This window comes from Varroa destructor, unplaced genomic scaffold, assembly GCF_002443255.2.
Source record: "Varroa destructor unplaced genomic scaffold, Vdes_3.0 BEIS01000003.1, whole genome shotgun sequence".
Lineage (NCBI taxonomy): Eukaryota > Metazoa > Arthropoda > Arachnida > Mesostigmata > Varroidae > Varroa > Varroa destructor.
This window is the reverse complement of record NW_019211456.1, coordinates 47,297,774-47,322,232: the sequence shown is the minus strand read 5'-3', so window position 1 is coordinate 47,322,232 and position 24,459 is coordinate 47,297,774. Positions and strand designations below refer to the sequence as shown.

Here is a 24,459-nt window from a genome sequence, read left to right as displayed (position 1 = left end):
TTAATGTACTATGTGCTTTTTTATTTTGCATTTGTATCGATTATATCTAAAAAGCTCACTCAGTGTTTTTCTACCCAAGTACATTCTATCTAGTAAATTTTGTAGTAATAAGCAAGAAACTTTGCAGGTCATGAAAAAGCAGCTGGTAATCAACTAACTGCCGTTGTCTCGTATAGTAATGATAACAGTGGAATAGAGATTGATACGGAGGATAACGATCCATGTTTAGTTTACTCAGACATCGCAAGCGAAGCAGTAGCCATTGGATGACAATATCCTCGCTTTATATATATAGTTAACTTTTCGTACACAATTGCCAAAGTAACGTTTTTTTTTTTCATCCTGACAGTATTCTACTTCTCCTTTTGTACTCGCGCAAATCCTACGTTTTACGTGCCAGCACAATTCAATACATTCAAACGATGTACGAACAAACCATCACGAATATATGCCGAAACGTTTGATTTTCGCAATGGAAAATGCCACAGTACAGTAAACGGTTGATCATAACGTAATTGTGAATAAAACCATATATAATAATTGTAGTAATAATAAATAATGTATAATTAGTACCTATTCCGAACTACGTAGGCAATGTGGAAGTCATCTGAGAATTGTCGCGGAACTTTTTTTCACATTTTACTTCCTAGAAGTATTTATTTATTTATTTATTTATTTATCATTTACTTCAGTTTTCCCATATTTGTTACAACTTTAGTACAAGCTACTCGTACTGAAACATGTCTGATCTGATTTCGATCCTGCTACAGGAACACTCACTGAAATGTTTGTAATTTACTCTTAAGTAAGCAGAAGACAGATAACGCTCGAGTATATAGGCTCGGAGGCTTCAACCGATAGATTTTACGGACCACCTAAAAGGAACTTGACCAAAAGGAAAGGCTATTGGGTTAACCTCTGCTTATAAATATGACATTAATTACAATAACAATAAAGATGACAACATTTTAAGATGTAAAGAGGTCAAAAAAATGTGATAGACAATTGTCGGACATCCTTGAAATTATTAAATAACTTGCACGTTCCAAAGTTTGCCTCAGATGCAAAAAATTTCTTTGACAACCACCCAAATGGCTTTTTTACAAAAAGTCAATTTAATAAAGCCATCTTATTAAGTCAATTATATGCTTACATTATTGATTCGACCAATATTAAAGAAAGGATTTACATTTCAGCCAATCAGAAGCATTTCTGAAATAGAAATGCGGACAAGTACGCATCGAGATAACTTCTGTCCTTAATAAGCCTTATGTTGCCTGCATTCGTTTCGGACACACGCATAAATTCGATAATTAAATATAACTTCATCTTTTAAGAAATGCTTATTACGACATAAAAACAAGAAGCGTAAATTGTGATTGAAATCCCAATTGAGGCCATTGAGGGTTCACTGGTCTCGTCAGCGAATTGATGGCAAGCAAGTTTTTACGGAGACATAAAATCTTCTTTGTGACCTCATTGCAAAGTATAAGGCATATATTAATGTTATGTTGATAGTTAGCAAGCAATGATATGAGCAAAACACCAACTAATTTGACTAATTGAGTCGAGAGGCATACTTGAAATTCTATTTATTGGCCTTCATATCTCGTTGATTATGATAAATAAACGCAGTTGAAGGCACAGTCGTCCGGATATTTCGATGTGTAGCGGACGGAAGTTAGTTACAAGTAGCTTTAGAAAGAAGTGACCCCACCGTCGGGCTCTTTTCCGCTCATCTTGGCCAAAGAGCACAGACGGACGGCACGTTCCAGATCGTCCACGTTAGGCTTGGGGGCGCGGAAGGCGTAGCGATAAATCAGACCTGCAGCGACGCCCCCAAGTAGTGGGCCCAGCCAGTAGATCTGCAAGTACATTTGCACAAAGAGGGTGACCCGCAATAGTAAAATGTAAAATAAATGTCTGATCTAGATTGGTTCGGTAACTTAAGACATTTTGAGGTGAACTCGCGCCAAATTCAAAGTGGTCTAAGTGAGCGAAGATGTATAAATTATACTTCTTAGCGATAACTGAACTCAAGGTAAAACATTATTCTTCAGTTAAATCGATAAGGTGAACGGGGCGATAAATTCGCTCTATACATTTTTTTAGCAGTCGTAGCTGTGTCAATATTTCGTGGTCGAATCTACAAGCTAAAGACGTCTTTACAGGAAATAATGTTCAGGATTTCCTAACTTTAATAGAATAAGCAATTTAAACATGTATTTCATGAGGTTTACCGCGATAAAGACCTGTGACCGTGTGAACTTATCCCTATTCGTAAAAGTAAATATACGGTAAACATAACGAGGAGTTACCAGATCTGCAAGTACGAAGTAAAATCTGCGCCAAACATGAAATATACGCTACCGGCTGTCGATGTACGTAATACGTTATTTAGGATGCATCTCCGTGCACATTAGGCATATAGCAAATTTCTCTGGGTTTCGATTAGTAGTTGCGCTCTCATTTGAAGAACACACTAAAAATGTGAAGCGAGTAAAAGAACTCAATAGGTTCCGTTAGAAACCCGTCTACGTGATTCGTTTTCTATAACCCCATCTATTTGCATGAGTAATTGTATTGGAGCAACATACGTGGTGATTCGTGAAGTCCTGCAGTATCAGAGCGGGTCCGAATGTCCGAGCCGGATTCATGCTGGAACCAGTTAATGGCACCTGCGTAAGAACAATCAGTTATTCTTAGTTAACCCTTATAGTTGTGGACCGTATACGACTTATGCTATTAATTTGAAATATCCTAAGCCTAAATAGAAATTCTAATTGATTTTTTTAAACAGTAACTCATATTCTGTTGAAAGATAAATGCTTTTTAGTATTTGGCTGACCGTTTTACATGAGCGAAAAGCCGGTCTCTAATAGTGGTTAATTTAGAATCGGGAATGATGCTGAAGTTGGAGACGACAACTCTACGCTTCAACCGATGCGAAGGACCGCATCGCTGGAGTACTACGTACAGCAAACAGATGGCAAACGGTGATAGAAAGTCCAATCGCGAGGGGAACGGAGCCGAGAACGTCCAGCCGATTGGTATCGGTTGCCCCGAACACGGTCAGGACGAGTACGAATGAAATGGCAGCCTCGATGAAGAAGCCCATCAGGGGTGTAATATTCTTACCTAATGTAGTGTTACCAAGCTGGAAGCCGGCAGGCGTTAACGCTTGGAGTATTGCTGCACCTAGAATTAGCAAGAGTCACTATAGGTTAATCCAAGCATCCTTGTTGGTAACATCTGGACGATATATATACTATATTCTTAGTCCACCATACTCATAGGATAGCGCGTCGCCCTTCGAAATTTCATGATGTTAGAAATAGAATATTGATTTTATACAGATATTAGTACATATAGTATTTTATAACCCTATCATATAAAATGGCAGATGAAATATCGAAAAAAAAAGGTCGAAGAACATTGAATCTTAATGTTTCTGTATGTGAATAGATTTCATTTCTATGTTCTTGTCATTCATGTTGTTTTTATAATACAATATTACCTATCGGGCACCTCATGGTTAACAACAAAATCAGTAATAATAACAAGCGACCAGCAATGGTGTTGTTGAAGAATCAACTTACCAGTAATGGCTCCGATGCATTGCGAAGCGACGTAAAAAAAGCCCTTTACGAATGAAATGTTTCCTGTTACGAGCATGCCCGCAGTCACACAAGGGTTTAAGTGTCCTCCCGAAACATGACCAACGGCTTGTGCAACCGAAGCAACTGTCAAGCCGAAACCCAATGCTATTTTTATGACATTATCAGGACCCGAAGCGTCAACTCGGTTAAAACACGACCCACACGCGATGAGAACTGAAAATCACTATTAATAGTTAATTATGCTAACCGCATTAATATCCGGAAACTAGGATAACATGACAGATTTATGTCGTTATCCTAAGTAGAACTATCCTAAGTAAAAAGTATGAGCAGTAGTACTGTCTTCAAAACAAGACCTATAAAACCTTGTAAAAAAAAGACGATAGCTAGTTCTTTGTTAGGATCAAGTTCTGTATTTCATAAAGCGAAATCTCTGGCGGTTGTCTTATACCATATTCATGATTGGTGCAGAACTTCTTCGCTATGAACTTTCTAGCTAGTCAATAAAAAGAAATGTAGAGATATAAATCGGCCCATAAAAGTGCTACGATCGTCGATATTACTATAGCTAACGAGGACTCTGATTATCAACAGAACGAAACAACGAAACCTTGCATTGGTTTCTTAGAAGTAATCAAATCCTATAAGGGACTTCAAAATGACTTATTACTTGAAAGATCCTGCGGAGACAAGCTCGGGGAGCTAATTAATGCAAGACGGTGAAGCATGATAAGTTTTTATTATTCGGACCCCTACAGATAGGACCTTTTAAATCGAAAAACCGTATTTAGTCGTCATCCAATAGAAGTTGATTTTCCGATGACCCACAGAAAATCAATCTTCGCTATTGTCAACATTAATTGACGTTTCTTTCTAACCTAAATCAATGGGCCCTACGATCTAAACTAAAGTACCACTTGTAAGCAGGTTTTGCATAGTGGAACATTCTGTTATAGAAGAGGACGCTCTCACAGCGCTAATCGAAGCTAACATCATTAGCGAAGTTAACATCGCAAGCGTATGTTAACATCGTTTTCTTATAAAAAAAAAATTGTTCAAGTATTTTTTGAAAATCTGTCCGGAGATAAGGCCTTTTATAGTGTGTCCTTATATGTCCAACAAATTCACAAAACTAATAGTTGTTACAAAAATGTATTTGCTAGATTTTTTAATATCAGATAAATTAACCAGCTTTTATAGACAGAGTTTTATCATTCAGCCTATGCTATCTTCTAGTTTCAACCAGTGCCGAAAGAGAAATCCATTATAAGACCCCGTATAAGACAGCATAACAGCTATTCTAAATTTACATGCATCCTGAGAATTGTCGGTGTCCGCCCTATTGTCACACAATGTAGATGGGTTTACCTTCGAATGCCTGATCCACCGATGGAGAAACTAGCAACCGCTAAATTGATCTAATCTGAATAAAACAATGCAAGCTATATAAGGTTGTAACAGCAGCAGCAGCAGCAGCAGTCAGAAGTCTCTCTCATAATTCTAGCGAAGCTAAGCGAAGGACTCAGCTATATCCTGCACAAATATTCGACCGACTAAATAAGGGCAACTTCGTTGCCTTTAACCGCGTCAGACAGAATGGGCGAAGGAGTATTTGACAGTATTATATGACACTGTCCGATGTCTGATATCGTATTATACGAGTGTCATGACCCCTTATTCCGCCTTTCGCCAAATATGCGACGCATAATGGATCCTTATAGTTATTATTGGTGATAAAAATGTGGAACGTCTAAAGATGTCCTACCCCAACTGTGTATTCAAACGCAGCATTTTCTAGCTAGACAAAATGGTCATAATACAGTCTAAGGCCCTTACTGCTAGAGTGCACTTGTTTACACTCCAGTACTATTTTTTTCACTGCAATAAAATAGCAGCTTGATTTTTGAACACGCTGTCAACTAATTCGAATGTCTTTGAACTTTTAGAAAAAAAATTTCATCTTTCAATCAGCATTTACGTGCCCAACTAAGTCAGCTTCCGTGTTGCATTTATGTTTCCTCGTACATTTACTAATCGTGCGTGAACTTGAACTTTTATAAGTTTCGTTTTGAGTTGAAACGGAATATATTTTTCATTGACGCGAAGTATATTCAGCCTTGAAACTACTGGCCATAAATTTTTGTGTATATGTTTTTGACATAAATTTACCGATTATATTATGATAATATAAACTGAAAACCGAATGTATGTAACCGAGACGCTCAGCTGCCGCCAGATATATATGTGAAGCGTATAGAGACATAGTTGCTAGTCATGTTTACTGTTTATATATATTTTTTTATTATAAAAACATAGTTATTCTAATGTTATCATGAACGAACACTAGTTTCTAATATACAAATCTATGAGGGTTCATCGAACTTAAATTGATTTTTTTAGTATTTGATACTGCTACTGCTGCCTGGTTGTATCGTATCTGGGGGGTCTGTATGGGCCGACACGTGTTCTTCACTATTTAATTTAATTCTATTTAGTACGTAACGGTACAAAAGGATGTGCAGGAAAGGGGACGTCAGACAAACCCTGTAGTAGTAATTGTAGGGCTAATTAAAAAGCTTGACCAATATGCAAATGTGCCAAACTATGTAGTAACGTTTCTACGTCAGGCTAGTTTCAACATGACACATTACTCCGTATAGCTAGCATAGTTGCTAGGCTTCTATGGTCGCATCCTACCTAACGCGTTAAGCGAATTCAGGCATCTCGGCAACTAACTCGCATAGAAGGAGTGATCGAAATGAAAAGGATGAATGATGATAAAAACAACATTATCCAAACGATTTATTTTTTCCAAACAGAAGTCGACTATTTACAGCGTAGCAAGCGGCAACATTTGTAAACACTATGTTTATGGTGTTATTATCATCATTATGTTTGTGGGCGTCGTAGAAGACAGCTGCTGCATTGATGTAACTTGATTGCACTTCTTCGTGAAGCTCATCTCGGGGATCATGAAGAGAAACGTAGTCTGGATAGACCTCGAGGTTTAGACGGACCGCCCATATAGCGTTAATCAAAGAAAGCAGGCAGGTAAGTAGATACGGAAGTCATTCGACATAAAATAGAGATCTTTTGAGATCAGGAATTTTAGATCTTTTTTCGAACACTGTTCGTTGTTATTAAATTTCGTTCATCATATTTAGTAAATTATGCCCTCTACCACCCTTATTATGACCAGTGCTAGTAACATCCGTATATATAAACTGCTTTCAGCCGTAAAGTTCACACCTGCGTTCCTAATGACCATTGATTTGCCTCCAGTGCAGCTGCACGATGAGGCCAAATTGTTTTATGGCTAAAATGCCTTAGCAATGCGTGCCTAAGCTGAATTAATCCAGCTGAAACAGACAATAAATACAATTGTATTGTATCCTACATGCGACATATGCATCGTATTTCTCAGAGAAATATCTTTGTACTACGATTCTACATTGTTTATATCAGTCGGATCATGAATGAATCATCAATTAACTCACCCTGAGAAGCCCCCAGTCCTCCAACGAGTGCTTAAACAATGAATAATGACAAAGTAAAATCATCAACACATTTTTACGAATTATCAGAGTTCTTGTAATCGGACAACGCTAGTATTACATTAATTGACACAATTTCTAGTTAGATCATTTGTCTTGACCAAATGATTGCTTTTAACTATGATATAAGCTGATGACAACTCTGATCACCGGCCGAAAACGATCTAGAAACGATAAGATTATTCCAACAATAGAAGGTCTGTCCGGGTTGTAGACAATGCGGGTGATCCACAGTTCGCGTGTGAGGTGCCTACGGAATTAACGTTCGTCTTATCAGCAATGGATTTATTCATTAGGACAAACACCGTAATCTGCATCTCACTGGACCTGCGCACAAGTTCTCCCCTCCTACATGTTCGGTCTAATCTGCATTCTCGTTAGGCGACTATTAAATCGAAAATGTATATTTTCACTATTGAACTTGCCCGGGTTCCTCATACACGACTTCCCTATTAATTTGTCTGGCTTAAAACCTTATTTACACAAACAAATTTCGGATATATTCTAGGTCTACTACGTTTTACTGTTTCGAAAAGAACAAAATACTTTACTTAAGAACGAGCTGGAACGTACGTCATGGAAGACCTCATGTAGTTGTCGAAAATATCTAAGCTGAAAAAAGTTCCGATCAAAGTTCAATGCAGATTTGATTCCGGTGTGCGATGGCGGTGATAACGACGCTTTTGTTTGGCACCGCGTGTAACATTGTTTACAATTGCCTTATATGTCGAAAAGAGGAGATTGAGAATAACTTAAGGACTCTGACGATGAACGCAGCTGGTCGGTTTCTAGCGGAGTTAGTAGAAGTTCTCCCACTAATCCACAGCAACTGGATAGATAAATATCACGTCACTGACATAGATAATAATAATTATTATTATTATTATAGGCAATGTAAACATAAAATATAATGAGGCCCAATAATATTTGTCTTTGGTTCTTTATGCTGTAAGCTGGAGTAGTTAAGCGCCGTTTTACTGATTCTGACTAAGGCAGCTAGTGCAGGTCAAAGTTGTTATTACTTGCTTCTGCTATAATGTAGAAAAGAATTAAATTAAGACTTCCTAAAAGCGTGGGCGGGTGGCAATTATTGTATGATTAGAGTCATTTTATCGATCGATAGGCGCTTCTCTTTTTTGTATGAAGCCTCTAATACCCAGCTCTTCGTTTGATGATGCCAAACGTGTTATTATCTTGTAATTATACATTCATCCCAGTTTAAATTTTCTCATAAGAGCGGATCCGAGCGAACATCTGGCGATTTAATGTTTTGCCTAATGTAAACTGTATGAGTACTTCTTCGAAAAAAGGCAGTTTCATGAAGCCCTTTCTTCTGCTGGATTGATTCAGCTTACGCATGCATTATTGAAATATTTTTTTGCTACAGAATGATTTGGACATCGTCGTGCGTTTGAAATAGAAACATGTATTACGTATTTCCTACATAATCCGTTGGATTGCCCCTAAGACTTCGAGAAACGCCCGTCTTTCTTTATATCTGACATAGAACGTCAAGACGCCTACGTACGGCTTCACAGAGAAATGATAAATTTAAGAAGTGTCTATGCGACGCATTCAATCAAGCCATCCAGTTCCTACACGAAAACGCTATTCCAATATCCGACTTACGTTCAGCGTAAGTTCGCGCCTTTTCTGCGCTACATCTTACATTTGATTGTTCGATTTTACACTGTGCATCGTACAGAGACGGCCTGCTAGTCACCATTGTTGTTTAGAACGACCTGAAAAGGTACTATTCAACCATGATTGACCCGAGCTTGGCTGTGAATTTTGCGTATATAACTGCTCTTCTTTAGAAACATAGTGAAAGAATGTATACGGTGGGGTGCTTACTCAAAACGCTCACCGTAAAGCCTAAATTTTATTTGTTGGTATTCACACAAAGGTTTCCTTAATTTTTGAATACAATATCACCATTATCTAATGCCTTGTCGAAGTATCAACCATTTTCATATTATTGAAAACGTGTTTTTCTGTCCATTTTTTATGCAATATCTTTGCTTATTACCTCCCCTCAATATAAACCCCAATACAATCGACTGCCTTAGTGTAACGATATAATATATAAGATAATGTCGTTTCTCGTAGGGCGCAACTGGCTAATAAAACAATATGTACCTGTAAAACACTACAGGTACAAAATAATTATATTATCGAATATCTAACATTTGTGCCACGGTGCCACATGGTCCTATCCGTTAGCATATTGGATGAACGTAGCTCACAAATATAAATCTATCTCTACATGCGCTCGGTCAGCAAAGGCACACGGTATCACTATTATGATGACAGCCTACATGCTAGCTGTTGGTAACTCAGCAACGGCCTACTAAACTAGGCCAGTGGCATATTTGTTCAGTGTTGGCCAGTGGCACGAAATTGTTACGACGAATTACGTTAAAAAATGGTTTGGTACGGCACTTCCACAGAAAACTATTAATTGTCGAATTGTCGCCATTGTGGATGCATCTATTACAGAACTGATCTTTAAACGATTTTTAGCTGCCCTAGCAGATGCTTTCTCGGAATCGTTGGCACATGAGTCGAAGAAGCTTATAACCAGTCTAGCTGGAAAAAAAAAATTCATAGCACAGTACAAGTTCGCAACACGACATTGGAAAACATGTAATTCAGTGATTATTCTATAATTCTAAAAAAATTGCGGCTTATAGAACAAATCGTTTTAGATGTTTGGCTTACTGGTTTCGATACTGTATGCATATTACTAAGTTACTGTGATGTAAGATTAGATAGACATAATAGATCTGTGCTAATCATGCTAAACCTTCTATTCGTTGTATAGTTCCAGTCCCAAAAATAAGTCTTTGGAAGGAGCTTTCAATGATGCGGCTATATACCACTTTGGCGGAGCTAGTTTAGATGTTACTCCTGATGTCGCGAGTGTGCTACCCGATTTTCGTTACATAAATTATACTATGATAATTAGTAAGCAGTTAATTTCTAAACCTATGCGTATAAATATAGGTCTTATCCGCACTTACCTAGAATGGCCGTTCCTATAAACTCAGCGAGAAGACACTTCCAAAGCGTCTGATCAGAAGACACTTCAGAGGCGCCGCACAAGGACTGGAGGGTTCGCTTGCCCATAGTCGGGTAACGGACTCGTCGTTGACGCTAGTGGTTTCGCTGTCCTTGTGGCAACGATCCGGGGGTTCGCCGTTATCTGCGCTGCAAGCAGTTTGGTCAGCCGGTAGTAATAAGTTAATCAATCGAGCTAGTGCGCACTTACGGGACGCACCGTCTAGTCGGATAGAGGTGGCATCGTTGATTACCTATCTCAAGTTTTTTCCGTTTTCTAGGACAGTCCTAACATATAGCTATTAAGGAAAGATATTCAAACGATCTATTGTTGAGAGCAGGCTACACATTAGTGTGGATCAAAGCACTCGCTATTTCATCCACCTGAAGAACTGCCCGTAAAATGAAAAAGTATTCCATCTATGTACGGACGGTCACTTTTTACCTGTTTGTCTGCTCCGTTAGAAACTTGTATAATTTGTAACAAGGTTAGATGCTAGGACGAATTTCACCCATGATATACCAATGGTAAGTTCGGTGGACGACCGAGCGCTAACGTCGTTACCTGTCAGTTATTCGAAGGAAGCCAAGCGCCGCATATAATTTAGATCATTCAATTACCTGAATATGACAGAAGCTGCCAGGGTGACTTAAACAAACAAATGCGTGTATGCCTCGATCTTTCAGGACAGAATATATCGAATGTCTATACGAATTTTCGCCCATAGCAGTTAGTCTACCCAATTTCACCATAGTATTTTGGGGTACGCCGATGTGATTATATAGTAAGCTTTTCCATTAATCGAAGGAACATTTGGAAAGCATTCTTATAATGTCTCTTAGACTGATCGATTGATTCTTTACACGTTACAGAACAATGGACATCCAATTGTTAACCTACACAAAATCCATGTTATCCTACTAAAGAGTATCGGAGACTTTGTTAGCGAAATTGGTAGAGCATCCTTACAAGCACCTACAATTACGATTCCCGTCACATGTGGACTAAAGCTAGGTCTCACAATAAACACGCACTCACAAACGGAAATGGACTTAGAGTTAATGGCAATCCAATGGCAAATCCTAACTGGCCTATTTCGCGTTAAACTTACGTCTAGCGACAATGCCAAGTAGCACTCACAGCGATCCAGCTTACGATAGGCGCAGTAGATATGCTACACTTGCTTTATATTGATTCACAGTATTGTGAAGCTCAGATTAGCAGAAACAGGTTATATATATATATATATTTTTTTTTTTTTTTCAAAGGTGAAATCTTCAGATAAACAAACCGTACGCGCAGGAAAATTTGAAATGACCGGGTTTGTCACCTTTGTTAATCTTTTACCTTCATTTAAAATTTGTCAAAACGAGGTGATTGATAAAAATCACAACTGTCCTTCGTAATAGCTGCCTATGATCGTATTAGGAGACTTAATAGCCTCTTAACTAGAAGTTCTAATGTGAAAACTTCTAGGGCGGGTAACGTCAAATTATTTCGCAAGGCTGAGTAAAGGCCATATGCGACACGTCAATTGCGTTTATGAACGAACCAATAGAATCTAAAGCCTACTATTTGGCCCCTAGTTTTTTTAAGCGAGAAGGTCTACTGTTTTTCCCCATTGTCAAGACGTCTAGTCTAAACAATTCGAATTAGGCAATATGCGTGTATCATTTCTACACATATATTGCAGTATTATTTCTTATAACCTTAAATTGCGAGCCTTTCTTTTCTATGTAGAGTTTGAATCTTATGAGAAGCTTTGACACAGATAAACCAAAACAGCTTCCCATACAGTTTCTGAGTTGAGGCGGTGTCAAGAGTAGTTAGAAAATATTCCAGGTGAACTTGTATATCAAAAAGTGGCAGCGGTGAGTGCTCGCACAAAATATTTCTAAAGGTAATGGCCGCTTCAATAAAATAAGTGTACAGTTCCTTTAGAATTTTTTTTTTAATGTTACCACGTAGAAGATGGTCATGAAGGGTTGATTTCGTCGGAAGGTTGGTAAAGACATAATTTCAGCGTATTTGAGTGATTTGGCAAAATCAGTACTTGCCACAGCTGACTGGGCGTAAACAAAGACTATCTAACGTTGAAAATTTGACATTCAGCTAAATTATCTAGAGACTGATAAAAACTTAACGTCTTGGATTAAGTATGGATATGTAGTATGTTTATCATAGTTTATCGATTACTGATACAATTATGATTCAGTCAACTACGTCCTGATTTACTTTTGTAGTGGCTAGAAAGGACCAAGTCAATTGAATGCATGCTAAGTGTGTTGCAGCATATACCCCCATTGCATTCAGCAATTATTTTCTAGCTAATTTGTAACAACTCGGTCTATGAGAGCGGATAACCGGAGCGTGTGACGATTAGTGAATCCAAAAGTGGAAAGTTACTGATTGGCCGATACGACTCTTTGCAGTAATTCTTTTTGATTTCGAAATGAAAAATACTGTTTTTATGTAACCGCACACAGAATGCTAAAATGGGTTGATTCTATGACTACAAGAATTCCTAAGTTTTATAAAAAAACGTGAGTTCTCGTTTCTTTATCGGTCTATTTGAATCGGGCGCACACTTTTGGGTGTTTCGGCTTAAGCTCTGTTAAAATACTCTGTTAAAATAAAATAAATTTCGATTTTTTTTTCTCAGTTAGTGCGGTAAACTGTATATAGGACCTTCAAAATGCATTGACACAGGACAAATTAAATAAAACTGCAAAGGATGCTATAGGAATTGCAGTCGTACGGAGTTCCAGCAGACGCTTAATAAGGCTGAACTGTTTAATATGACTGCTTTACCCTTTACCGATTATGTGCGTATGTATATATGTTTTGCTGCACTTCGCCTCAAACCTTCTACATGGTATAGTACGAACAAAAAATCCACTTAAAAGATAAATGTTGCTACTATTAGCAAGAAGAAACATTATGACTGAAGACCATTAATCTTAATAAGACTCCGGCCACTTGTCTATTCCTCTAGTTACAGAAACTGTAAGTACCGAAATCAATAAAAGTCCTCTGCCTCCTAATCTCCGTGATCAGTAATGTACCGCTAGTAAACAACAAAGTAGTAATTATAACAAAGCACGACCGCCGCTATTCAGGCTGTAGTGTTTCGTCTCGTCCTAGGTCTACAATTGCCTTTAATGGTTGTTGTTTTTGTGTGTGTAGTAGATAATTAGTTTTTATTTTTCCTCCTATTCCTTGCTCGACTGTTGTATTGGAGACAAATAATAAATAACTGAAATTTTACAACTTCCGGCAGGCTTGCCGGTCTACTGAATGCGTGTTGAGTAAACGCGAATTGAACACGTATTCATTGCAGTTAACCACTCGTAGCGTTGTCCAAATACTACCTGGCTATAAAATTTCACTAGGACAACCAATGACCTTTGATTTCGATGCTGGTATGCTAGGTAGATACATGCCTTAACGTTAGGTGAGTCTAAATTGCCTATGTTGGAGTACTCCATAGCGATGATCGAGCGCCATCTAGAATGCATCGTTTTATTAGAATACATAGGGATTTGATTGTAAAGTGCAATAGCTATTACGATGTTCTAAGTACAATGTTCCATTTCGACACATTTCCTACATGACCTCGTCTGCTGTCGTATAGCTTGCTAACGCAAAGTATGGCGATATCCGTTTGCTGCAAATCACGCGTCGGTCTGTGATACCTTGGTTTTTACGGAAACGGTACCATCTGATGATGCTCGAAAACTGCCCTTATCTACGTGAACAATTCAGCTATTGCTAAAAATTTGGACAGAAATCGTATCATCGTGAATGGTTGATTTCATTGAAAACATAGAACTTTAATTGCGAGTTTTATTCGAAAGATCATCCATTTGCTGATGGAATTCGTTTGAGTACCTTCAACGACAATTTCTCTAATTCTGTACATAAGAATCAGGGATACGTCCACAGAACAAGTGCTACTTACTATTTGGATAGATTACTTATAAAAATACTCTTTAAAACCTCACTTTAGTCTTTGGCAAGCATAACAAGAATTGGGTCAGTTGCTTTAGGCTTTCGGGCATTGGCTCCTTATAGCGAAATTTCGTGTGGAAGAAGATACAACAAAACACCACCAGTGGCTTCCCTATTAATACTATTAGATTGAAGAGTAAGGTTCGCTACATTGCGTGTATACCATTAATATGAATGAATCATTATTGTCGTCTGGCAAAGGCCCATTTTCCCAGCCCATTCACGAGTCTTTTCGAAGTCACCTTCCTTCAGCAGCGTTTAGAAAAAATCCCTGTTGAATTCGGATTGTTTTTCACGTCAGAATGTATCCTTTTACAGCCGTTTTGAAGCTTTGTAAACTAACGTTCAACGGTAGTTTTCGACACAGATTTTCGCCTGTAACCGACAGGGCCTTCTTTCAGTTGACTCTTGCACCTTCTTCTCAACACAGGCGATTCAGGCCAGCACGAGAAGCCAAAAAACGTGCGTAGTACAGTAAAGGTGAAAAATTCCGGAAAGAGGGACGCATTTAAAAAAGCGCACTAAGTCATCAAATCTATAGTTTACGATTAATGTATTTAAGAAAACTCGACATAGCATCAATAAGGTCGCTCCATTCTTGTGCAGGAACGTTAAATGAATATACTTGTCTATTCGTTTAATAGTTCTCCTTGAATGTCGTAAGAACATAAATTATGGCATATACAGCCATACCACAGTCGCAAGATGATAGACTTAAGCGTCAAAGAGCCTGGAGAACGGTTCAGATAATGCCATACTCTCGACTACTGTTTTCTCAGATTGACTGCTCACAATGGCAATCATTTTGTTGCTTCTGCAGACAACCTACCTACCTTGTGGGCCTACTAGCCAGACAGACACATGAAAAGTACACCTCTCATCCACCTGTAACCTTTGACCATTTTACTCTTGGTTCTCCTTTTATGATATTATAAATTTCATCCGTGACAAAAATATCTTTGTCTGAACCGCAGCGTTACGTAAAGTATGACTTAATTTTGAACAAATATATAACTGAATATTTACCCGTTTTCAAGAGTAAAATCATACGGTACCATATTTATGCTCTCCGATGTTCTTCAGTACTGCCAGAAGCGTTTAGCGAATTGGCTGGGAAAACATCATTGACTCGGACACACGCTAACAGATGCGTCCACGTCCTTCTTTTTACAATAATAATAATGATGTTGTATTATGCAAATAAGATCTTCACTGGACCATAAGTACCAGACAGAGCGGATTAGTCATGTGAAATGATGTTGACACAAGTTGTTTCGGTCGGCAACACAATCTTTTCTTAGTAAAAGCGCCCATCTTTTCGTGACAATCGATGATTTACTAGGTATCACCTTACCAAAACAACATTTGTGCTCGTTACGGAGGAGCGAACTGACGCGTTTGGGCGCAAGGTATAAAAGCGACACGCCAAAGTCATGATCTTCGTCTGCCAAGTTGTCTATGCTTGCACGAAAATCAAACAAGAACTTCCCGATACGTTTTGGCGGCTTATCGAATTTATGTAAGATGATGGACAACAAAGGCTTCTGCGGGTGCTGGCTAGTCTTTGAGATTTTAATAGAACACTACTAACTAAAGCACGAGTTTATATAAAATGGCCATCTCAGACTCACGAAGAATAGATGACTGACAGACTATAGCGTACAGCAGCGTATGAACGTCGTTTGTCTAGTCGTATCCTATGAAGTCAAATCAATTTAGGCTAGATTGTAACATGTCTGTAAATAAGAATCTGCAAAATGATTTCGGTGTACTTGAGTACTACTTAGTCTCTAGCCGATAATTTCTGTTACGTAGACCAGACGGCTATAGCCATAATAATGAGTTTTTCTAATTATAGAAAAACATCTGTAGAAGTCATTGGTTATTGTCTGAGTATTTATAATGGGGTCACCTCTCCAGACTACTCAATGTAAGCGGTATATATGTAACACTACAGTTTGCATATAAACATCAGACGTAAATGGCCATATTCGCGGTAACTTACTCGGGCCTGAAGCAGGCAAAATAAAGTTCTCATTTAAACAAAAACGCTGTGCTCCCCACCAGCTCCTTTGGTAGCACTACACACTATAGCAACATACATGAAGTCCAGCTGAATCAGTAGCCACTTCGAGAGATCGAAAAAGTTTCTGTTAGTGATGACAGAGAACTTCACGAACGGTAGGCCAGAAGATATCCATCGATAGCATCGGTTCTTTCGCATCCCCTTAGAGTGGAATTGTCGCCAACATTTATCGTACACACATCGCTATGGACCAAACTGAGAACCAATATAGCGAATGATGCAATCCGTTCCAGTGAAGCTTGTGAACCACCCTATGAAGCACAAAGCTGCGTCTTTCTGGGATCTCATCCAAACATGTTGAACATACGGTTCAATCTAAAATTGGAACGCATAGAGGACATCATTAAAATGCCTATAATATAATTATATCATGATATTATAGTAATAATGTATATTTGCCTATATTGATGATTATAATCATATATACGAAATTTTTTATTTTCTAATTATCCTTTCGCTTGTTTTTCAGGTGCTGGACATTTTTTCAAGAAAAACAGCCCCAATTTAGTGAGCGAGCTCACTCGACGACGTGCGAAGTTTCCTTTATACTGCCCATAGCGTTTATGTGAAGCTGCAGCAGTTGCCGGCGATTCTTTATGAACATCAAATACGGCGTAAACCTTGAATGGTAGCGGCTAAGGCGCGCCCAATGCTAACAACCATAACAAAACAAGTGTAACGACAATAACAGTGACAGAAATCATCACGGTAATAACACCACAAAATAAAAATACATTCGTTTTGCCGACAATAAAAACACAACCAGAACATTGAGACAGTAAGCTAAAGATATAAGCCGCTAGGTGGCGCCTGTCGCCGTCATGGTTAGCGGTAGACTAGACAATTGCCTAGCAGCAATGCTACTATATTGAATTTTCTACTTATTTTGTGGACTATTATTGAACACTGCTTTGATCGACTTCAACCGAATTTAAAATTTGGTTCATCCCACAATCGTAGAACGGCTAAAGATGTTTAATTAACAGAACGTAATCGCAGTCGATGACGAGAAAATTTTGAATTAACTTACTTGTAATTATATGGGGCCACTAACTGGCAGAGTGAACGTTTCAACAGGACCGAATAATAAATTGAACGCGAAATAATAGATACGATATCAAGAACGTTGTATTTACAACGTTACTTTAGAAATTGACTACAAGAGAGTCGAGACGATTGTTGGTGTTGAAAAACATCTTTCTGGACCTTTTCTCAAGTTACTTTTTTCTGAAGTATGAAGAAGATTAAATGAATCTGCGCGAATACCAGTCTCCGATCCTTGAAGCGACAGCGTGAGGTATGTAAGTGCTGTTTTTACAGTGAGTATTGACGTCAGATACAACTTGCAACTTATCGCTGTGCGTCTTTCTGTGTGACTGTACGTGTGTAGGTGTGTCTTTGTGTGTAAGCGCGTTTTTGAAATGCTAGTCAGCTATTATGCTATGGTGTAAACAGGTCTTCGGAGTCACCTTGCAGCACTGCTTCGAAACTCACAAGGGGAGCATAATCGACACATATATCTGCGATCTGGAGATGTCTTGACATGCCGAATAGCTTTTAAGGTAGCGTAAGGTATTCAACGTCAATGTAGCGCGGACGGTGGGGACCACGTAAGGACTGGGACCGAAATATGTTGAAGCGCTTTCAGATGCTACGGCGCTGTACCTAGAAAAAGAACTTAGAACAACCTCCGGCTTATTTAGTGATTTTCTACAATTGAACGATAGTAGCACATGGTTAGATCAAAACACGCACAAAATATAACGTCTTCTCTACCTTATCGTGCTGACATTAACTGAACGTTATAGCAGCGAAAAGTATGCTTGGCGCTCGATGTGTGTGTTCATGTTGCTATCTCTTTGTGGTCATTAAGCGTTCTATCTACAACCTCTACGAAAGCTTAAGATCGGCTGACTCACTAGTCTCACCCTTATTATTACGCTCTTAATACTCCCTGTCGCCGCACAGCTGCCTTACTTAATAATACCAAAGTGATATTCTGTAAAACTGCTACATTAAAACATGCCCCACTACTGATCGGATGGGCCGTACAATGAACGCACTTCTAGAAATGGCAACGTACTTATTACTTTAAAAAGCCTTTCCTCTCGGAAACAAAAATATATCACACAAGTAGAGTTCCAGGCTTCACGCAAAAGACATCGACTAACGTAAAAGGTTTTGTTGATTTTCATTGCTCTTACTCGTACCTTAAAAAGGAAGCTTCTTCTTTCTTGAAAGCCACTTTAATGCGCTCTATTTTGCAGCCTGTCAACAATCTTTGATAGATCGGATAAAATAATTCATAAAACGTTCACGTTATCCTCTATCTCTGTCAGTGTATTCCAAGAGTCTCTAGGAATGAGCGCTGTTATGATAAACACCTGTTCGCTTTCGGATTTTTCTGGAAATGGAACGACGCCCGGCACGAATATTACCGTTACGTTTTTGACCGAAACTGTCCCGCCAGCGTATTCTAATTAATCGTAGCCTTTGCAAGCTAGACACCCTATATACGCACAGACCTTTGTAGAATTCTCTTAGGAAAAGCTAGAAAATGCTAAGTCCGCAATCGATGCACCTTTGCGACAAAAAGGCAATGGCCACCTTCTACTAATTTCACAAACCTCTAACCCACTGTGTTTATTATTAATAACGTTAATATGTTGGACTCAAGAGGTTACCTTGCGCTGAATTCCTCAGGACAATCCTGTCTAGGAGAGGCCATACCGAATTATCCTACCCGTACATCGTATTCTGCTATGTCTGAATTCTGTGTTGAAAAATACGTTCTTAGCTTGTTCGACATCATTGCTTTGGAAGAATGACGTTTGTGCAGACGTAAATGAATGTAGACGATCGATAGAACTTCGCTCACGTACGCTCGTCTGTTTGTTTACTCCGCATTATCGAACTGTAACAGATCATTTATAAGACCTTCGTTTCTAAAGATCGTTTACGGCTTAGTTATAACCCGTGATGCTTTAGATGCGTATGCTTAGAACGACGACGGCGTGTTAGGTCTTGAATCCAACATAGAATTGTTAAGATTTGAAAAATGCAATAATACTTGTATCAGCTAGCGGTTAGCTAGCTGTCTGCTTAAACAACATTGATGCGACTCTACAAGTTTCCGGTAAAGACTCGTATCAAAATTATTATTTACTATGTTTTGTGTTTATAAAAGTATAAGAGGGTTTGGGGTTATAGAATTGTTTGAATTGCTATATCTTAAATATATAGCTATTCCCATTACATGTTTAGGATCTATGCTGGTATATTTAATTGGGCCGATACCTGCAGCACGCCTTTACACGAGGTTTGTTAGGAGTTTTGCTGATCGGTCAGTTTGAGAGGTCAACAATAGGCAAATTTTCAGGGTCCGCCTATACTCGGAAGAAGAAAACACGAGATATACAGGTCATCCCTCCCCATCTTGCACAGTTCCTGTAGGGCCAACCTGCTGCCTCGCGTAGCAGCTGTACCAAAGATACCCTGCTCCTTATACACGTGACTTGTTGAGAAGGGTGAATTCGAGTCCCGGCAAGGGAAAGATCGAAGGCTTTTTCTAGGACCTAAATCGCCACAGGCACTGATAAGATGGCCGGCCAAAATCATACGAAGAGGAGCACGAGAAGATTACCAGCCGGCTGATATCCCACGTAAGATGGCTGTCGACGTCTCTTTATCATTTGATTCGAAAATGCAGCCGCAAGAGAGATAAGGCGCTGCCCCGAGGAAGCACGACAAAAAGCGGTCGGCTAACGACTGTGACGTCTGACGGCGCCGATGAGGAGGCGCGGTCAACTTGGAGGCTACCTATCGCCACCAGCTAAGAGTGGCCAACAACTTTTTTGTAGCTTAAGCCAAAGTGTAGCGTTGCATTATAGATGGCGCCTTACAACGAGTACATTCAAGTACCAGTGTACTGCTATTCCATGAACCAGAACAAAGCTAAATGGAGTTTTGTTACTCGTCTTAGTAGTTAGACGCGGACGTACGCCAATGAACTTACTTAGAGTTTGAGTGTAGAATATATTACCTGTATTAATCGCAAGAGGCGGAAAGAGATGGAAGAAGATAGCGCGCCGTTGCGTCAGCCCAAAGTTTTCTTTCATCACCACCAAGTGGAGGTTTGAGAGACAAAGACACTTGCTTTTTCTGATAGAGACCACATCGCATCATATATCAATGTTACAAGCTCGCGTTGTGCAGAAGGGGAATGGGGAACTCTAGACGACATTGTATTGCGCTAGAGAAGCGAAACGCCAACTCAGCCTACGTTTACTGGTGCCAGCGTTTCTGTAGGAGCTTTCTGTCGACACATGTTAAAATGGCAGTGTTTGCTACGATCTTATTGTATCTATGCTGCGCTAAAGGCCTCCCGACAGAAATGCTATGAAAACTTACTTAAGCCAACGATGATACTGCGTGACGAAAGGAGTAGAAGTGTTGCTGGTAGATTTTTAAATGTATTTATTCATAGTTCTGACATTTTAAGCATTATGCAAATCGCTCATTGAATGATCAGCACCTCCATGCGGGACGGTGTTGTGAATTTTACTAGTGTATCAGTGTGTCCCAATCTGTAAAAAGCAATGAGATTTAAAATGCGGTTAGGTGTTTTTCAACGCACACCGGTCAGAATCTACTGTCGACTAGGTAGTTCGAAGTTTAAAGGAAACTTTGAACTGCCTAGAATGGCTTACTGGTATTTTTCGTTTCATTAAATTTACCAATCAGTGGAAGCTTGTCACACGATCATCGACGAGACGTCCATAGCACACAAGATTATTTCAATTAAATACAGTGATCGTTTTTCTATTTAGAACACTATCGAACGACAGTGTAGGGCCGCAACGTACGGCGGCAGAAGGGTCCGATTTATTGCGGCAAGAATTACACACATATATATATATATATATATATATATATACATATATATATATATATATATATATACATATATATATATATATATATACATATATATATATATATACACATATGTATATATAAATTGAATTGTTTACTCCACTTAAAGAAAATCATAAATGCCCAATATGCATATTAGCAGAGGTAAAGCATGCTTACCTGGAGTCACCTTATGACCTGCCAAGGTTTATATCAACTCGTTATTATATCATTAAAAAGCTTCATATTTGATACATTTACATTGACCGCTTCGCCCTGGCCATGCGAACAGTAACACGTTTCCGTATGCTAAGAAGTCTCGTGATTTACGTACGGCATACGCACATGCGAATTATAGCTCTGACAAATAGAGAACTTTCTATCAGCTGCCTGTTATGGAAAATTATCGGCGTCCTAAATGTAAGCTGGCTTTTCAAGAGGTATTGGGCTATTCAACGTTCTACGAAACGCCAACCTTAAATTATTTCTCGAGGTCAGGTCGATCGGGTTACATAAAGCTATTGTACAGGAATATAAAATAGATTTTTATGCTAGATCTAGCTTTGTAAGCTGGTCTGTCCAATGGAAATTTTCGCCCCTTTCATTCGTCCAACTAAAACGTATGTTTCTCAGAGAGGGTATGTAATTATACTTGCTATAGATAATAACTGACATGGTAGCTTCATCAGAATTGTATTCCTTACAAAAGTCATGTAACTAAATAAAATAATACGGATTCGACACGAATATGTCGCGATCGTGCATTGTCACTCAACCCGGTTCTCTTTAATTGATCCGGAAACTAGTGACCAAAAACTGACTTACTTTGTGCCCATTCACGTTTAAATTGACCCCAACATTTTTTCCACAAGTAGAAAAGTTTACATTATTGTAATTTTTTGAAAAGTTTTTTTGAATGTAGAATTTGAAATGACGGCCATGTTAAAAACTCTATGGGTTTGTAGCTGTGCGTTGACCGTCAGTTCAGCCTGATGCTTTCTCCTGTCACAGAAGTTCACTGTAGTATAAAACAGTTAAAGTTGTGGCTAACGTTCGACGAGGAGGCCGTCCGTGTCTACTAATCTTTGTGGTTCTAGTAGACGTATAGAGCCTACGGGTCTACACAGTTCCGCACAACAAACATATAATCTGCATACATCGATGTGTGAAATCATCCATAACCTTTTTGATATTAATAATTACGTTGAACCTCATCTCAGGCTGCACATTTATGGAAGCCCTTTTCTATAGGAGTGACGCAAAAATGAAAATTCATTGAAAAAAAGATCACAACAATACCTGTTAACAATGTCTACTAAAATCAGCACTATAACATAATTGAAAATGAAAGAGAAATAATATTATAAATCTTCTCTTTTCGATCAAGAATATTAGAAGAACATCGACATGGTAATGCAAGCTCGTTACGTACAGTTGAGTCAATTTAATTTTTTAAGGCTAATTAATATCAGAAAGCCGACAACAATCGTTTTTTTGATAAGGCTTCAAAAGCCAGGCTTTTATTCGTGATGAAGGATGAATGGATGAAGGAATAGTCTTTTGAAGTCGAAACATGTACTAGCCAAAACATGGCAACCGAATAGAATTGAGCGTAGTTCACTTTTAAATGTGTGTTTGATACTCTAGTAAAAGGAAAACCGTCTTTGACTATTTTCCAAATATTCCAATTATCACAGATGAACTATTTGAATTTTAAAGGACAAAGTCACCAAAAGTGCATATGTTTACCGTACACGCCTATCGAAAGTGAAGTCGTTACGAGGAGTTTCTTTAATTTTATCCTCTGATGTCACTTAGGTTATAGGTATTGCTAACAAACTCACCAGATAGCTGAGTTTGAAACTCCAACAACAATAGTAGACTATTTTCAAACACGCTATAGGTACGCCCGCGAGATTTCAATGTCTGGTCTTGATTTCGATCGACTTTTTCCAAAACACAAGCGGCTACCACTATAACTGATGTTTACCTCTATGACACTCAACACAGACGATTCCAATGCGATACCAATTCTCAAGTCATACAAAATGGTCGTCGTCTTTGGATTCTTTCTCTTTGTAGGTATACGTTTGTTCTCCTTCACAACCTGCTTTTAGGAACTTCATCAGGCGATAATAGGGAACGTTATCTGCTCATGAGCAAATTTTCTAAGGTATCACACAAGCAAATCTCCGGTTGCTGGAACGAACTGGAAGTCCTTTCTACACGTTCATCGTGCGTGCGCCGACTCTGCGGCGGTGGTTTCCTTTGTTTTGAGTTTAAAACTGCGTTAAGATGGGGAGCTGACGGGTGCAAGAGCAGCTATTATAAGGCAAGCCACAGCGTCCTCTAAACACTGCAGTCTATATATATATATATATATATATATATATATATATATATATATATATATATCGGCGCGCGAAAAGCATGCGGCCGCGCCGGAGCTGCCATTGCCTTGGGCGAAACAGCCCTCGCCACCATACGCGCTTTCACTTGGAAAACCAAGGGCACAAGGTACAACAGTGAAGTCTATGATATCGGTGATGTTGACGCTTGTGTGTTGATGATTAACGATCCTCCTTCCACATACGGATCCCCTTGTGAAGCTATTTGCGGCTCACCAATAACTGGCGAACATGTAGGAATATAGACATGGGTGCGCAGAGTGACTGACTGACCCAAACTATGATACGAGCGAGATACCAGACGATTGTGTGGCTAGAACAAACTATTTTCTATGTATCACGAATTACACAAAATCGAATAACCGCAAATCGATTAAGAACTTACAGTTTTTTTTGTCTTGCTGCGCGACTGTTCCATGCCTGAAAATTGTAGAAGACTCAGTGACCACGACCTTTCCTTGCGGCGATCCTCCGTAAGCCCTGCATGCATCAGCTAGCAAAGACAATTGGAACATTAGTCGTACTTTCGTTTTTTGCTTTTGCGTTCCTAATTGTCAATATTTAGTTGTAATCATATACTAGTTTTCTTATTTGGTTCGACAAAAATGTACTTGATATTTGACTGATTGGATTCAATTAAAACACGGACTTATGCAGGAAAACTTAAAAACTTGGAAAAATATTAATACATACTCGTTTCTTTGTACCTTCACGAAGGGCGTCGCAAAACTTACGCAGGCTAAATAATGAGACCTCCCCTGTTCATAATCATAAAAACTAGAGATCATAAGTAGAGGTAGCATCT

The 24,459-nt window shown here is 38.8% G+C and overlaps 1 protein-coding gene across 6 annotated transcripts; it reads right to left on the bottom strand.

Annotated features, from left to right (window-relative positions):
- On the bottom strand, positions 1-23,601 carry LOC111246557 (aquaporin AQPcic-like). Of its 6 annotated transcripts, XM_022796357.2 has the most exons (7): positions 23,091-23,601; positions 20,743-20,918; positions 10,198-10,384; positions 3,600-3,833; positions 2,978-3,198; positions 2,598-2,678; positions 1-1,865 (listed from the first exon to the last, which is right to left on the bottom strand). In XM_022796357.2, the coding sequence occupies exons 3-7, from the start codon at positions 10,301-10,303 to the stop codon at positions 1,698-1,700; spliced, it is 810 nt and encodes a 269-aa protein (XP_022652092.1). In that variant the 5' UTR covers positions 10,304-10,384; positions 20,743-20,918; positions 23,091-23,601; the 3' UTR covers positions 1-1,697. The 6 variants fall into 6 exon arrangements, with proteins under 6 accessions (XP_022652092.1, XP_022652091.1, XP_022652093.1 ...); XM_022796356.2 differs by lacking the exon at positions 20,743-20,918; XM_022796358.2 differs by lacking the exon at positions 20,743-20,918 and having other exon boundaries at positions 10,198-10,379.
- Between the last annotated feature and the right edge of the window lie 858 nt (positions 23,602-24,459).

Excerpts from the sequence above, each read along its gene's own strand:
- LOC111246557 (XM_022796357.2), bottom strand. The coding sequence starts at position 10,303 with ATGGGCAAGCGAACCCTCCAGTCCTTGTGCGGCGCCTCTGAAGTGTCT. Across the intron at positions 3,199-3,599 it reads ATGCATCGGAGCCATTACTG|GTGCAGCAATACTCCAAGCG; the intron begins GTAAGTTGATTC and ends TGCTAATTCTAG. Across the intron at positions 2,679-2,977 it reads CCGTTTGCCATCTGTTTGCT|GTGCCATTAACTGGTTCCAG; the intron begins GTACGTAGTACT and ends GTTCTTACGCAG.